The sequence below is a fragment of the Pongo pygmaeus genome, chromosome 14 (genome assembly GCF_028885625.2).
Source record: "Pongo pygmaeus isolate AG05252 chromosome 14, NHGRI_mPonPyg2-v2.0_pri, whole genome shotgun sequence".
NCBI classification, from domain to species: Eukaryota; Metazoa; Chordata; class Mammalia; order Primates; family Hominidae; genus Pongo; species Pongo pygmaeus.
This window is the reverse complement of record NC_072387.2, coordinates 54,496,656-54,513,725: the sequence shown is the minus strand read 5'-3', so window position 1 is coordinate 54,513,725 and position 17,070 is coordinate 54,496,656. Positions and strand designations below refer to the sequence as shown.

General features: G+C 35.6%; 1 protein-coding gene across 20 annotated transcripts in view; it reads left to right on the top strand.

Moving 5' to 3' along the window:
• Positions 1-17,070, top strand: part of ZC3H13 (zinc finger CCCH-type containing 13) — a 97,224-nt gene that overhangs the window by 53,602 nt on the left and 26,552 nt on the right. For all 20 annotated transcript variants that reach the window (XM_063650832.1, XM_054446682.2, XM_054446681.2 and 17 more), the window contains 2 exons: positions 9,857-10,167; positions 13,172-13,636. In XM_063650832.1, the coding sequence (XP_063506902.1) occupies positions 9,857-10,167; positions 13,172-13,636 (776 nt within the window). The remainder of the gene's footprint in view (positions 1-9,856; positions 10,168-13,171; positions 13,637-17,070) is intronic.

Genomic DNA, 17,070 nt, shown 5'->3' with positions numbered 1-17,070 from the left:
ACTCCAGTTTTGAAAATTCTACTGTGGGTAAAATGCTAGCAAACAGCATCACATGCTACAGATAAATCTTTTGTGAAAGGAAGAGTCAATTGGTGTGACAGACTTCATCATTGTCTTATTTTAAGAAATTGCCACAGCCTTCCCAGCCTTTTGCAGCCTTCATCCTCGTCAGTCAACGGCCATCAGCATCAACATAATACCCTTACCCAGAAAATGGTTACAACTCTCTGAAGGCTTAGATGATTGTTAGCATTTCTTTAACAATAAAGTATTTAAAAAATTAAATTATGTACTTTTTTTTTTTTTTTGAGATGGAGTTTCTCTCTGTCACCCAGGCTGGAGTGCAGTGGTGCGATCTTGGCTCACTGCAAGCTCCATCTCCTGGATTCATGCCATTCTCCTGCCTCAGCCTCCCAAGTAGCTGGGACGACAGACGCCCACCACCACGCCAGGCTAATTTTTTTTTTGTATTTTTAGTAGAGACGGGGTTTCACCGTGTTAGCCAGGATGGTGTCAATCTCCTTACCTCATGATCCGCCCATCTCAGCCTCCCAAAGTGCTGGGATGACAGATGTGAGCCACCATGTCCAGCCTGTACTTTTTTAGATATAAATCTATTGTACAATTAAAAGACTACAGTATAGTGTAAACATAACTTGTGTGTGTACTAGGAAACCAGAAAATTTGTGTGGCTCACTTTACTGTGATATTTGCTTTATTGTGGGAACCAAACCTATCTTTCTGAGGTGTACCTGTATTAATTTTAAAACTAAACAGTATCTTTGTCACTGTCTTCAGTTTGATAAGGAGTGTAATTAAAGGTTAATGTCTAAATTTCTTTTGGAAAAAAATGCCCTTTAAAAATACTTTAAATGTCATAATGGGCATATTAGTAGTGTTTTGTTTACTAGGAAGTGTTGTGCTTAAGTAAAACTGCTAATTCATTCATCCAACAGTTACTTAAATACCTGTTCTAAAGCTGGTATTGCAGCAGTGAGCAAAAGTATTTCCAAAAGTTTTGTTAGTACAGGTAGAAGTAATATAGTGATGGGGTGTGTGTGTGTATGTGTGTGTTTGTAAAATAGTGTTTCCAAATACGTGGGTTTTGGCTTTGGGTTTTTTTTTTTTTTTCCTTCAAGTATGACCCACTAGGCTTACTGGATATAAGCGGTTGCTTAACATTTCTTAAAGGATGGCTCTCTATTGAGTTACCCATTTACATGGCATAGGAGATGCAACAATGCTACACCATCCTCTGACTTTAAATCCTTCTAGCTGTTCTCTGTGTCTCAGTTGTCCAAATTCAAAAATAAATTGTAACAGTTAATGCTTACTCAATTATCCATTACTCGTAATAGTAATAATTGTGTCTCAGTTGTCCAACATTCTGTATCAGGTGCTTCTAACCCGAAGTCCATTGGTGGATTTTAAGGGTCTACAAGCTTCTTGAGTTATGTATAAAACTTTGCCTGTGTATGTGTTTTGGTGAGGGAGAGTGCCCATACCCTTCTAGAAAAGTTCACGATTTTCCCCTCTCCGAAAAAATGTTAGAATCATGAATCATTCTTGAAGCCTAGGACACTAACCTGATGTCAAGGATTTGAGTACTTTCCTCCCAAACTGTCATTGGCATGTCAAGTTTGTTAAAAATGTACTCTTCCCAGAGTATTTATAAGTTTAATATGAAATTCTATCATGTGGTTAATTTTTAATTGAATAATTTGGAGACTTCAGCTCTTAAATGAATGTTATTAGTGTCTTCCAACTTAACTTTACTCAGCTTTGATTTATTTATTCAATGTTGATCAAAACCTGAGTACTACTCATTTACGCAGAGAGAAAGCCTTATGGATTTATTACTGTGCTTTCAGAAAATATAGCAATTTCCCATAATATTTTTTTAAAATAAACTTTCCATGACCTACTCTTTACAGAGAAGAGTAAAATACTATTTCTGCCCCCCTTATCCTCAGGGAATACATTCCAAGACCCCCAGTAGATGCCAGAAATGGCAGATAGTGCTGAACCTTGTATATACTATGCATGAATTTCTTTTTGTTTATTCATAATTTCATGTATAGACTATTCCTTCTTATTGTAGATTTTTGCAACCTCAGCATACAGTTTTTCTTCTTAAGAACTTTCATGTTTTCACTCAAAGGAAGTACTTTATGGCTTTTTTTTTTTTTTTTTTTTTTGCATATTCAAATTGCCAGCATCATTCCTCTTTGCACTTGGGGCCATTATTAAGTAAAATAAGGGTTACTGGAACTGCATAATTACTGTTATTGCCGAACTGCAAGTCAATCTGATAACTGAGATGGCTACAAAGTGATCAGTGAGCAAGTGCATACAGTGTATAGTTGCTGGACAAAGGGATGATTCATGTCCAGGTTGGGGTAGAGTGGAACGACAAAAGATTTCACTGTGCCACTTAGAACTGTGTGCAATTTAAAACATATGAATTGTTTATTTCTGGAAGTTTCCATTAGTATATTTGGACTATGGTTGACCAGGGAAAGCAAAACAGCAGGTAAGCCGGGCCTATTGTAGTGGGAACCCAACAAACTAAACTAATTTTTTTTTCCTGTAAATTGTTTAGAAGAGATGTAAATCAAAGGGAAATTAAGTTTATTTTAGGTATTTAGTCAGAAAGATAATTTTTGAAGGGAATACTCTATGTCAGTATTCCTAACCTATTATGTCTAGATAATCCTAAATTGAATATGTGTAATGATCTTTTGGTAGATCTGTAATATTTGCTTTTATCAGTGTACTCACTTATATTAGTATGTGTTCTTTATAGTTTCCCATGCTAAATCAGGAAAGTAAACTAATACATTAGTAGTATTTTAGGAACAAGGGTTTAAATGCAAAATCTTCTTGGATAGTAATCAGAAAAATTATCTGACAATTGCATGTAGCTCATTCTGCCAGATACTTTGGTTTCATTATGATTCTACTGACAGGTGATATGTTTTAATCATAATGCTAGGTTGTAGGACTTTGTGGTCAAATGAAAAAATAGTACTCAGAGCATAGCTAACTAAAAAAACAATCATTCCAACACAATTACCTGAATGTAGAAATCTGCTTATTACTTGATAGTAGTTGGATCAGGTGGTTGTTGTATTGCTATAAAGAAATACCTGGGACAAGGTAACTTATAAAGAAAAGAAGTTTAATTGACTCATGGTTCTGCAGGCTGTACAAACATGGCTCCAGCATCTGCTTCTGGTGGGGCCTCAGTTTACTAGGAGGAGGTGTGCTGAAGTAAAAGTGCTAATTCATGTATTCATCCAACAGTTACTTGAGTACCTGTTCTAAAGCTGGTATTGCAGCAATGAGCAAAAATATTTCCAAAAGCTTTGTTAGTACAAGTAGAATAATGTGGTGGGGTGTGGGTGCATGTGTGTAAAATAGTGTTTCCAAATATGTGCGGTTTGTAATATAGCCAAACATGGTTATATTGCACACTAAGCTTATGAAAGGCTTGTGTTAAGAATGAAATCATGTTATAAACATCAAAACAACTCATTCACAATGGATAAAAAAGAAGCCTTTCACATTTAGTCAAGTTAACCAAGGCTTGGACTCTCTTTAGTAGGTGTGATGTTGGGAAAATTTGTTGAATTCAGGAGAGAAACTCATATCTAGAAAGAGTTTATGACCATAAATAATTGTACTTTTAGCTTCTGTCCAACATGCTTTGCAAAATTGGAGACTTGAGGAAGGCTGTTCTCAAGTATTTTCAGAGAGGTTTTTAGTAGCAGCTGGTGGTTCGGAAGTTTAGTCCTATTCCAATAATTGATTCAGTCAGAAATGCATAATACAGAGTCAGTTCTGTTAAGAATGTAGGGCTGTGTTATAATGACATTAATAAAATAGCCTCCACCTGCGCTGTCAAAAATCCATCCTAATCTGGCTGTGGTTTGGTGCCAGGTGGTGGCATTTTTTTTTTTTTTTCCACTGATAGTTAAATGACTGTGGGAAGAATTTTGGCTCCTGTGACTAGATGGGACTTCCAGGCCATTGGCAGGGATTTCAGAAATCTCCCTTGCTTGGCACCCAGTGGCCTGATCTGGGAAGGTATTATGTCTGAGAAATGCAGATTGGGGACTTCTGCACCTTCCTCTTCCAAAACTGGATTACCTACTGTTTCTTGGCCTGGTTTGGTCCTCTGCTTCATATTCTTGCCACCCTGCCCTATCCCCAGCAGAAAGTAGTAACTTTTACTGGTTCCACCAAGCGGAAGGAGCCAGTTGTCTTATGCCAATGTGTGTTGTTTCTGGGTTTTATTGTATTTTAAATATTGATTCTCTTACTCTGGGAGCTTAAAAACAATCCACATGTGTGTGGCAGGAATACCAGCTATTTGTCTTTTTCTAACCCTTGATCACATTTGGTAGGTACAGTTTTTAGTTCAAGCCATGTTGTTGAATAAGTCTATGTAGGGCTCTTACCTTGAACCATGTTTCACAAAAGTATTAGTTGTTAAATTATTCTGGATTTGAATAGCATTAAAGGATGGGCTAATTTAAGGGTTGTCTTTAACATTTTTTATTCTGAAATTGAAACTTTTGAAATTACAGTTGACCCTTGAACAATGAAGAGGTAGGGGGATCAACCCCTGTGCAGTTGAAAATCCTTGTATAACTTTTGACTCCCCCCAAACTTAGCTACTAATAGCCCACTGTGAACTGGAAACTTTACTGATAGCATAAACATTTGATTAACACATATTTTGTATGTTATTTGTATTATATACTGTATTGTTATTACAAAGTAAGCTAGAGAAAAGAAAATGTTAAAATCATAAGGAAGAGAAAATATATTTACTGTTCATTAAGTGGAAATGGATCATTACAAAGATTGTCCCTTTGAGGAGGCTAGGAGAAGTGCAAAAAGGAGGGGTTCTTCTTGCTGTCTCAAGGCTGGCAGAGGCAGAAGTAAACTCACACGTAAGTGTGGACCCTGTGTTGTTCAAGAGTCAACCATACTGCATTTGTGCATGCAAAAATGAAATCTGAACAAAATTATTAGTACCTTAGTGAATATTTTCTTGTATTATCTAGAACTTATATGAGGTTTTTTTTTAATCAAATCTGTTTTACAAGTATCATTATGTATTTATGGAGGAGTGATCTTTTAAAAGATTCCCACAGACAAATGTCCTCCTAGTTCTGTAAGATTGTTCAGTTAGAAATGATTCCCTTTCCAGGGAGTATTTACCCTGCTGCAAAAAGAATAGCAAGCTTCTAGGTGTAAAACAAATCACACAAAAGCATTTTCTTTTTTCATCTTACATTTTTATTTAGACGAGTAAGATCTTGTTATATTTTAAATGGCACTTACCTGCCTAACACTCTCCAGTGCTTTCTTTCATGCTTAGAATAAAATCCAGACTTTTACCATGACCTGTGGCCCATATCTGGCTCTGCCTGCTTTCTGATTCCCTCATGAGACTCTGTTCTCTCATAAATTGTGGTTCCACTTGGCTTCTTTCTATTCTTATACATCAAGATCCCTCCTACCTCCTTTGTGCTTATTGATCCTAAAGCCCTTCCCTCAGATCTTCAGCACTTGGCTCAAATATATCCTCTAGTAAAGGTCTTTTCTTTACCAAGCAACCTGGAGTAGTCACCCTGACATAGTTTTTGTGTTTTGTGATCAAGGGTTAGAAAAAGACAAATAGCCGGTATTCCTGCCACACACGTAGATTGTTTTTAAACTCCAAAAGTAAAAAGCACATACTTTTTGTGGTTTTTTTGGACCTAACAGTTCTATTTTGTTGTCCTTTTGTATAAACGTTGTTACATTAATTAGCAGAAATTATCTTGCTTTGTCGTTGTTGGTTTGCTCCCTAGACCATAGACTCTGTTACTAGATAGACTGGTTTCCAGTCCTCCCTCAATGTATTAGTCAAGGTTTTCCAGAGAAACTGAACCAATAGAAGATATGTCTAGAATGAGATTTACTTAAGGAATTGGCTTATGCAATTATGGAGGCTATAAAGCCCTATGATCTGGCTGCAAGCTGGAGACCCAGGAAAGCTGGTGGTGTAATTCAGAAGCGTGAAAGGTAGAAAGCTGCCTCCATTCAGAGTGTAAGACCTGAGAAGCAAGGGCAGATCAACGTTCAGCTCAAGCAGTCAGGCAAACAGATAATGTAACCTTCCTTCACCTTTTTGTTCTGTTCAGGCCCTCAGTAGATCGGATGATACACACATTGGTCAGGGCCATCTGCTTTACTCAGTTTACTGATTCAAAAGCCAGACTCTTTTAGGAAGCCCTCACAGACGTGCCCAGAAATAACGTTTAGCCAGATATCTGGGTATTCCATGACCCAGTTAACCCAGTTATGCCAGAAGTTGCAAATTTTTTTGTGAAAAATAAGACCTTGGCCATGACCTTGAGCAGTAGGATATAAATAACTCCCACAAGCTTAGCATTATGCCTAGGCATAAATGGATTAAGTTGACACATAAAATTAACCATCACATTCAATTACCTTATTAGATTGTCATAAAGATTAGTGAGTTAATATATGACAAGCACTTAAAATAGTGTCACGCATATAGTAGCAATATATGTTACTTGCTATTATTAATGTCATTACTATTATTATGTTAGTGGTTTTGTTTTCTTCATTTCTGTATCCTCATTGCCAAAAATAATACTTGGAGCTTAGTATGTGCTCACTTAATATTTGTTGAGTGAATTAAAATGATTTAATAAGTATAAACTTCATATGTAAAATAATAGAACCTAAATATTTCTACTTGTGAAATGTGTATTATGTTGTATTTTATCACTGAAAACAGAGATGATTTTGGTAGTGCCCATATAACTTTTGTTTTTTAAAAATATATACATTTTACATGATTTTAAAAGTTAAAATATGAATGTTAGTGCATTATGTAAGCATATTTTCATATTTGAGAAATAGAAACCGTTTTTTGAGAGAAACATTGGTGTTACTATTTTTTAAGTCTGGGGTAAACCTATTAGTTTGCAGGTGAAATTACTTGCATCTTGAATGAGAGGAGTTTTTATTTTTAATTTCTTAACTTTTCACATTTTTTCCCAAAATGAAATATACCCTGAATATTCTCCTTCCACACCACATCATATCCTAATTATAGCAGCACTAAAAAGTGTTTGATTGGGATCTAGTCAGACTAAAGATCAACTTTCCCTGTACACAGTAAATCACAGTGCTCTTGCTTACATTATACAGGTTTTTGTTTTAAGGTATTAAGCTTCTCTTCATTAAATAAACTTTCCTTTTTTCTTTATTTGAATTTCAAGTTTCACTAATTTTTTTCCCTCAGATAAGAAACCAACCAATTATAAAGCAGAAGACGAATTAATCTGAAGTTACTTCTATTCTAAGTGGAAATGTACTTTACTATAGCTCTGTAATAGTCTATAGCCAAAGTACTATTAATTTTCACCAGACTTCAAGACAGTTTCATTACTTCGAATCATACCTTTTATATATGCAGAATGGACATAGGTGAAGGTTGAGTAAGAAGAAAATATGATTAAAAATTTGAAGCAATTATTTGACAACACATTAGTGTTCTGACCTTAGTGTGATAGCCTGATTATCCTAAGTTTGAAGTTTTTTCTTCCATGCTATAGCCATCAAGTTGAATAGAAACATGATTGGACCCTAATGTGTTTTTTAAAGGTAGTATATATGAACTGTTTTGTTTTTTTAAGTTTTATGAACTAATAACTCAAAGCTATTGTAGACATTCTTGAAATAATTTTAAGTATACCCCAGAAATAAACACAGAAGTAACCAAAATATCAGTTCAGTGGAGAACCATTCATTCTTTCGTTTTTTAAATTGACGAGAACCGTCAAGCATGGTGGCTTATGCCTATAATCCCAGCACTTTAGGAGGCTGAGGCAGGATGATGGCTTGAGCCCAGGAGTTCAAGACCAACCGGGGCAACATAGGGAGACCTTGTCTCTATAAAAAATAAAACAAAGTAGCTGAGTGTGGTGGCATGTGCCTGTAGTCCCAGCTGCTCAGGAGGCTGAGACAGGAGGATCACTTGAGCCCAGAAAGCCAAGAGTACAGTGAGCCATGATCATGCCACTGTACTCTAGCCTGGGTGACAGTGAGACCTTGTCCCCCCCATCCCCCAGAAAATTTACTAGAACCTAATGACATTGAAATTGAAAACAACCAGACAATACCGACTCTAATTTTTACTCTTGCAGTGATTTTTCTATTCAGTAGGATGCGTTTAGATGGGCATTGATCATAAATGGTTTTCCAAATTTGGCTAAGACCCATTGAGTATTTCCACTCATATTAGCTGTTAAGTTAATAAATTTCTACTGAGAGTCAATTAAATTTCAGTAGCTTATGGCATATCTTTTTATGTTAGAAAGGAATCACTATTTTATTAAAAGTATAAAGCTTTAATCAAGTCACAGAAAACTTGATGTTTAAGTGAGTATAGTGTTCTAGTTAGCTGACTTTTTATTTACCGTCACCCAGAGGTATTTTTATTTACCTGAATTCTTTTCTGCATATTCTTTCTAATATATTAGATCACTTTCCTGACTTAGTAACATAATTTATAGATTGAAACCTTTTTTTGATAAAAGGCGTCATTTATAAACAACATAGTTTAAGGTAATGGTTCTCAACTGGGGGTGACTTTGCCTGGTAGAGGACATTTGGCAATGTCTGGAGTAATTTTTTATTGTCATAACTTGGGATGGGAGGGATGCTACTGGCATCTAGTGAGTTGAGGCCAGGGATGCTGTTAAACATCCTGTATATAATGTACAAGACACTCCCCCTCCTCCAAAGAGTTACCCAGTACAAAATGTCAGTAGTGCTAAGGTTGAGAAACTGGTTTAGAATTAGTAATGATTTGTGCCATCATTGCACATACTAAAAAAATATTTATCATAGACACTGAAGATAATTACAGAAATACTTTGACTTAAAAAATCAGAATTTTTTTGAATAAGCTTTTAGCTCTTGAGATGATTGCTTTGAGGAATATTTATCTGGGCATGTCTAGAATATTATTTTTTAAACATTATTTCCTGCTGCTTCTTAGTTATTGCACAAAAGTTTGGACAGGACCCAGGTATAATAGACTCTAGGAGTGATTCAGATGTGCTTAATGATCACATCTGTTTCATGAGGTTATGTGTTGTTTCTCTGGTAGCAGTGAAAGAAAATGATTTGAAGGGAATAGGGGAGGCCTTAGTTGAACCAAGAACTATGAACTAACTCTCAGTTTGTGCTGCCCACAGTGAAGGCAGATTACTTAAGACAGTATATATTTTGTTATCCTTTCCTTAATTCTAGGATTCTTTCATAGTCCTAAATGTCAACCCATGCAGCGTGGACTTTTTGTTTGCCTTAGCTGATGCTAGCTCCCCTTTTCTCATAGCCATGAATTTACAGGCATTCTCAAAGCCACTTTCTCTCTAGATCTCAGTAGTATGTTTTGCCATAGTTTGTGGGTTTTCTCCCTCTAAGTACTTGTTCACACTGTCAGAGATTATCAGAGTGAATTCCATACTTTAAGTTAGGGTAGATGGTGTATGTTGGAAAATGCAGTGTACTTGGGCACCAAAGCCTGGGAGAAAAGCACCACATATCTCTTCTTGAACTGTTGCTTCTAGTTAGCTTAAAGTTAAGTCACGTCATTAAAAAAGTGACTTACTTAGAATTTTACAGCATTGTGAATTAAAATTTATCCTGAAGTTATCGTCTGTACTTTCACATTCACTTTTTTGTTTTTAAAGATTTTCCTTTGGCTAGAAATGAAGCTCTTTAATACATGTTTTATTGTTATTGTTTTCCCTTGTAGGTCTACTTCCCCAGCAGGACAGCATCATTCTCCTATATCTTCTAGACATCACTCATCTTCCTCACAATCAGGATCATCTATTCAAAGACATTCTCCTTCTCCTCGTCGAAAAAGAACTCCTTCACCATCTTATCAGCGGACACTAACTCCACCTTTACGACGCTCTGCCTCTCCTTATCCTTCACATTCTTTGTCGTCTCCCCAGAGAAAGCAGAGTCCTCCAAGACATCGCTCTCCAATGCGAGAGAAAGGGAGACATGATCATGAACGAACTTCACAGTCTCATGATCGACGTCATGAAAGGAGGGAAGGTGTGTACTGTACTTCGATTTTTTAGTTGAAAAATTGAACATCCAGCTTTATTGTAATAAGAGATGGAGAAAGGCTTTGCTATGTTAAGTCTTCTGTAACACACAGACTAGAATTCTTGAGGGCAATAGGAGATGCTTAACAACATGGGAATGTTAACTATTAGGTGTATACAAGTTGGCATTAATAGGTATGCTAAGCTGGTGCTTTCTTTAGTTAAGATGTTCTGGCCAGGTGCAGTGACTCACACCTGTAATCTCAACACTTTGGGAGGTCGAGGTGGGCAGATCATGAGGTCAGGAGATTGAGACCATCCTGGCTAATATGGTGAGACCCCGTCTCTACTAAAAATACAAAAAATTAGCCGGGCATGGTGGCATGCACCTGTAATCCTAGCTACTCGGGAAGCTGAGGCAGGAGAATTGCTTGAACCTGGGAGGTGGAGCTTGCAGTGAGCCAAGATCGCACCACCATACTCTAGCCTGGGCAACAGTGCAAGACTCCATCTCAAAAATAATAACAATAATAATAATAATAAAAGATGTTCTGCTGAGTAAGTACTCTCAAGTTCTAGAAGTTTTTGGCCATCTGATTCTTAGAGCATCCTTTTCAATTGCTGAGTTAATGTCTTTTGAAAACAAGGAGGTGAAGGGAAGAAAAGCAACAAATCAGAGAGCATAGTTTGAAAGCATCAGAAGTCTTTTGACAAAGGAGTGAGGGCTGGGGGGAATTGTAGAAGGTCATTGCAAACCAAGTCATCAAATTTCTAGGTCATAATAAAGAAGTAAGTAAAGCAGTTTTCCTTTCTAGATCCCTGAGAATTAAGTTAACTTCGGATTTGCTACTCCCTATTCAAGCTGAGATTTTATTGTTACCTGGCAATAAAGCCTGTTTAATAGCTCTCATCTCTTTTTTACTTCTTGTCTAAGCTTCTGGTCTTTGTAGATTTAACTTAACAAGTCTGTTTTCTAACTTCTCCTGTGTTCGTTTTTTAACATAGTAAGTACTCAGGAAATGCTTACTTGCAACAACATTTATATTTAATATGCACTTTAAGCGCCTCTCGGTGAGTGGAGTACAGCAGTCTCCTATGAAACATGTTGAATTTAGTATTCTCTTCCTATCAACAGTGCAAGCAATAATCAATCGGGTTCTTTTGTTCAAGAAAATGGCGGATGAGAATGATATTCAAGAAAATAGGCAGGGACTGGAGAAAGCACCTATTTGATAGAATTTTTTTTTTGTATGTATGATTTTGGAACTAGGTCAGCATAGCAGTATTTATGAAACATTGGTAAGATGGGAAAATTCTCTTATATTGTACCTTTCTATAAATTTTAATAAGATATTTAACAACTAGAGTTGACCAGGAATATAGTATTTAATGACTACTTAATTGAATGAAAACTCCATTAACATTATTAAACATACTAATGAAGGGAAAATATAAGCATTTGAGTCTCACAGGAATGCTTGTGTTAAGAAGGGACTTAAATCATAGGCGTTTTAAGTTCTTTGTAAGGAAGATGTCTGTTTAACCTTCCATACGGGAGATTTAGCAGGCAATTGTTCCTCTCTATTTAGATGTCATTTTCTGAAATAAGGATAATTTCGGTGGAAGGATAGGGAGGTAGGTAAAGAAGAAAATACAGTACCTAGACATATTTGTAAAGACAGATGGGCACATCATGAGAAAAAGATCTAGCACTAAGTGAACACATTTTCAGGTACAGTTGGTATTGGGAGAGGAGTAGAAGTGAAAGATATGCACAGAAAGGGATGGAGATATGTCAGATCTTTGCCTCTTGCCTTTGTCCTTAAACAGGATTTGTGGATATGGATATATGGACAAAGGAATTGGTGGGGGAGATAGGTTATTGATGAGGGTCTGAGGGCCTTGTGGTTACAAGATGTTTGGGTCCATGAGAAAGTCTGTGGGCCTAGCCACTAGGGACAAAGAGAAAAGGAGGTAAACTTATAATGTTTTGGGCATGAGGCTGCTAGAGTTGCCAAAATAGCCTCAGACTAGGGCAGTTCCAGGGTGTAAGAGCAACTTGCAGAAGAATCTGATAAAAAGGGCAGAATTTATTCTTTGAGGTTCTCTTGTTAATTCTTTGGCTTCATATCAGATTTGTTATAATCAATTTGTGCCCTTTCTAAATATATGTAAAGAGTGGTTTCTAATCTTTGCAAATTATGGGGCTGACTAAGCCATCTAAGTTTTGGGCCTCTATTTCTTTATTATAAAATGACATGGTTTGTTTAGATAATCAGTGTGGTTCAATCCAGCTTTTAAAAAGTGCAAGTATTTATTTTTTTTGTATGAAATGCTTTTTTGTTTGTTCATTTTAAAGAGAAAAAGTCTCATCTTACTATGTTGCCCAGGCTGAACTCAAACTCCTGGATTCAAGCGATCTTCCTACCTCAGCCTCCCAAGTAGCTGGCACTGTAGGTACATGCCACTACACCCAGCTAGAAAATGCTCTAAGTAGAGAAAGCCTTAAAGACTTGCACACATGAGTGTTATACCATTAAACAGTGCAGGAAAAGAGAGTGAATAACAGTATCACTCAACCAGCTAGCTTACTAACCATAGGCTGCCCTAAAGTGCTTAAGTACATTTGAGGAGGTCACATATGGTCTAGTTTAGCCTATCTTAACAGTTGATAGAAAAGATTAAAGTAACTGAAGTGTCTTTGTATCTAAAAGTGGTTTCTGAAAAGTAAGCCATCAATGATAGGAGATGAACTTATTTGTTTCAGTTGTTTAGGATCTGTAAGTATAGGTAAGTTGGAGCAGAGGAAATTCATGTTCAGAGTTTATCTAATGAAGAACATTGTTATCAAGTGTTAATTATCTTTGGAATTTTAGCTTCTTATTTATTTTTTGCAAAGAACATGAATTGTCATTGTAATAAAATTTTTAAAGTTCTGTATTAAGTATGTTTTCTAGTTTCCTGAAACTTTGTAAAAGCAATTACAGTCGATTTCCAAAATTGCATTACAGATACTAGGGGCAAACGAGACAGAGAAAAGGACTCAAGAGAAGAACGAGAGTATGAACAGGATCAGAGCTCTTCTAGAGACCACAGAGATGACAGAGAACCTCGAGATGGTCGGGATCGGAGAGATGCCAGAGATACTAGGGACCGAAGGGAACTAAGAGACTCTAGAGACATGCGGGACTCAAGGGAGATGAGGGATTATAGCAGAGATACCAAAGAGAGCCGTGATCCCAGAGATTCTCGGTCCACTCGTGATGCCCATGACTACAGGGACCGTGAAGGTCGAGATACTCATCGAAAGGAGGATACATATCCAGAAGAATCCCGGAGTTATGGCCGAAACCATTTGAGAGAAGAAAGTTCTCGTACGGAAATAAGGAATGAGTCCAGAAGTGAGTCTCGAAGTGAAATTAGAAATGACCGAATGGGCAGAAGTAGGGGGAGAGTTCCTGAGTTACCTGAAAAGGGTAAGGTTTTTGACTTGTCAATGAACTATATCTTATATAGAAAGTATAAAATCTCCTAAGATTTCTAATATGTTGTTTCTTACATTCGTTATCATTTTGTCACAGTAATTTTTAATTAATTGAACTTGTAGTCTTCCTTATAAATTCCTAATTGGAATTACTAGTTAAAATAGCAAAAGATAAATGGAGCTTGAGCTAGACCCCCCCCAATTATATCCAGTCATGCCTATCATCTTGATTAATGTGGAACACTAAGAAAATCACTATCAGACAAAAAAGTAAAATCACGAGGAAGTTGCTTTCTGTTAAATAGGTATAAATATGATAAAATGTTCATTAAATTAAAGTAGGATTAAAGTGGTGGGTTTTCAAAATTGTTGGCATCAGAAATTACTGATTTGTGTATTCTTCAGTATTTGTACTTGCTTCAGACCCTGTCAAACTGCCACATGTCATTATCTTGAGCCATTTTTCTTTTCATAAAAAGTATTTGCCATCACCCAAATGACTTAAATATATTGTAACTACTTCCAAACTGCTGAGACTTAATTATCATGACGTCTCTTTACCTCCACCTGCTTTTCTCCTCTCTCCCCAAACACTGCTGCAGAACTTTGATCACTTTTATTCTTTCCATTGGTCTGTTAGTCAGTCCTTGGTCAGTATTACAGCTTCATATTTGTGTTGAGGGTCCTTTAGCTTCTTTGAGCTGCCTTATCTTTTCTTGACCTTTTACTTTTTCGTATCAATTTTAGAAAACAGTTTTTAATTTCATAAAAAAACTGTTGGATTTTTATTTCAATGCATTAACTTAATCAATTTATAATATTTCCCATTAATATTTTTTACATTTTTTTCCTGGGTATCCTCTGTTTTTGTTGCCATTGTAAATAGTACTTTTACATTTTGTAAGATAAAAAAATTTTTAAATTATGCATTTACATGGTTCAAAATTTTGAATGTGTAAAAGAATATATAGTGAAAAGCCTCCGTTGTACCCTGACCACTCTTTTGCCAGCTTTGTATGTATTCTTCCCAGAAAACATTTTACACAAGCAAATATACATCCATTTGTTTTCCCCTCTGGTTTTACAAAAATAAGTTTTAAAAACACTGGAAAAAACTATGTACTTTTTTATATCCTACTATTTTCAACTAGTAAAAATATTTTTCATGTCTTTCTTTGTGGTAAACAGCTATTTTCTTCTTTTGGCACTTGTTGTCTATTGTAGAATATACCATAAAGTCAGCAAGTGCTGCATTACTGGGTATTTTGGTTTTCCAATCTTTCTCTCTTTCAAACAGTGCTTTAGTGAATAACTGTGTACATATGTTACTAAATGGTGTCTTTTAAAACATTGCATTTTCTTTTTTTTTTGCACGTATTAAACTCTTTATTGCAATTTGCTGTCTTGACAAATCAACTGTATCTGGGCAACAGGCAAAATGAACATATGGGCCAGTTACAGTTATGTCCCTGTCAACCATTATTATAGACTGTGAATATCAGGTGTTTACCTAAGTAAGAACCTTAAGGTTAAATAAGTGGATTTTTCTCTTCTGTCAATAACCCAGGATTTAGCTGTTTTCTTTTCTTTTTTTTTTTTTTTTTTTTTTTGGTAGGTTTTATGGAATTTTCGTTTTTGTTTTTTTTTAAATTTTTTTATTTATTTATTAATTTACTATTATTATACTTTAGGTTTTAGGGTACATGTGCGCAATAAAACATTGCATTTTCTAATGCTTTGTTGGTATGTGGAAATGGTAATTGGCATTTGTGTATTAATCTTACATTTAAATGATGTTGCTGTATTTTCTTGATCTAATTAGATTCTCTTAAAAAATTTTCCTAGGAACAGACTGATTTGGCTCTTCTTTTCTGATTATTAATTTTCTGTCAGTAACCTGCTGAGCATCTTTATCAATACAGTGTTAAATATAAGTAGAGTGGGCTTTGCTTTGTTTCAGATTTTAAAGGATTGTTGCTGGCATTTTATTACTAAGTATGGTGTTTATAGATTTTTTGCAGATACTTTTTATTGTGTTAAGGTTTAAGTTCTCTCCCCCCATTTTAGTTGTCAGAAAATACTCTGTTGAGTGTCAGTCCTTTGGGATATGTATTTGTTAACTCTTATTTTGTGGCTCAGTGGTCTGTTTTTGTAAGTGTTCTGCATATGCTTTCAAAGGAGTTGCATTTGTAATGGTTGAATGCAAAATGTTTCTCTAAGATAAAGTTTGTTTAACTACACTTTCAAATCTACATGTAATTTTTCTTAGTCTGCTTGTTCTGTCATGACAGAGAGGTTGAGTTCAGTCTTCCACTATCATTGTGGAATTTGTAGATTTGTTGATTTCTTCTTATAGTTTGATCATTTTTTTATTTGAATATTTTGAGGCTTTGCTGTTAGGTACACGTAAGATGAGTTATTTATTTCTTTATTCATTATAGAATGACTGTTTATGCCAGGTTCAGGTTGAGCATCCCTAATCTGAAATGCTCCAAAATCTAAAACTTTTTAATGTTTTTGTTTTTTTTTTTTTTTTTTTTTTTTTTACTGTAGCCACTAGCAACTCTGATAAAATCCAGACTTTTTGAGAGCTGACATAACACTCAGAGGAAATGCTTATTGGAGCATTTTGGATTTCCAATTTTTCAGATTAGGGATGCTGAACCAATATAATGCAAATATTCCAAAATCCAAAACACCTGTGGTCCCAAGCATTTCGGATAAAAGGCATTCAGCCTGTATTTTTCTTGAAGATTGTTTTGCTGGCAGCTGTCTTTGGTTAATATTTGTTTAATATATCTTTTTCCATCCTTTCAGGCTTAATTTTTTTTTAAATGTAACTCTAAACAACATATAGTTTTAGACAGATTAAATCTCCTCATTGTATCTTCTTTCATTCTTAACTTTCAAATTTTTCATCTCTATCTGTTTCGCCTCTAGGTCATATTCTCAGGCCTAACTTCTAGTTTACCAATTTCTTCTTAGCTGCGTCTAATCTGATGGTTAATCCATTCATTCCTAGATGTTATGTGTAGCCTTTTTGTAGTCTTTAAAAATGTTTTAAATTTTTTCTTCCTGGCCTTTAATTATTAAAATATTTTTCACAGCTATTTTGATTATTAAAATACCCATAGAATCATGCTGTAATTCTTTTAGGTCTCAAAAGCCTGTTACATTTATATTCATGGTGTTTTTGTTTGTTTTTTAAATCTTGGGGAAGTGCTTTTTGATTCTGGCTTTGGGTGGGTTCGTTTGTCATATGTTCTTTTAAGTTTGGAGTGAACTCATCTTTGTCAAGATTTATCTATGGTAATTCTAAGAGGTTGAGGGTAGGGCCCTCAGAGCTTCTGTCTTTGTTTTTGCCAGATATTCCTAAATTATCACAGCCCCAGTTGTTTCTTTCTCTACTCCTAACCCTCGCTGCCC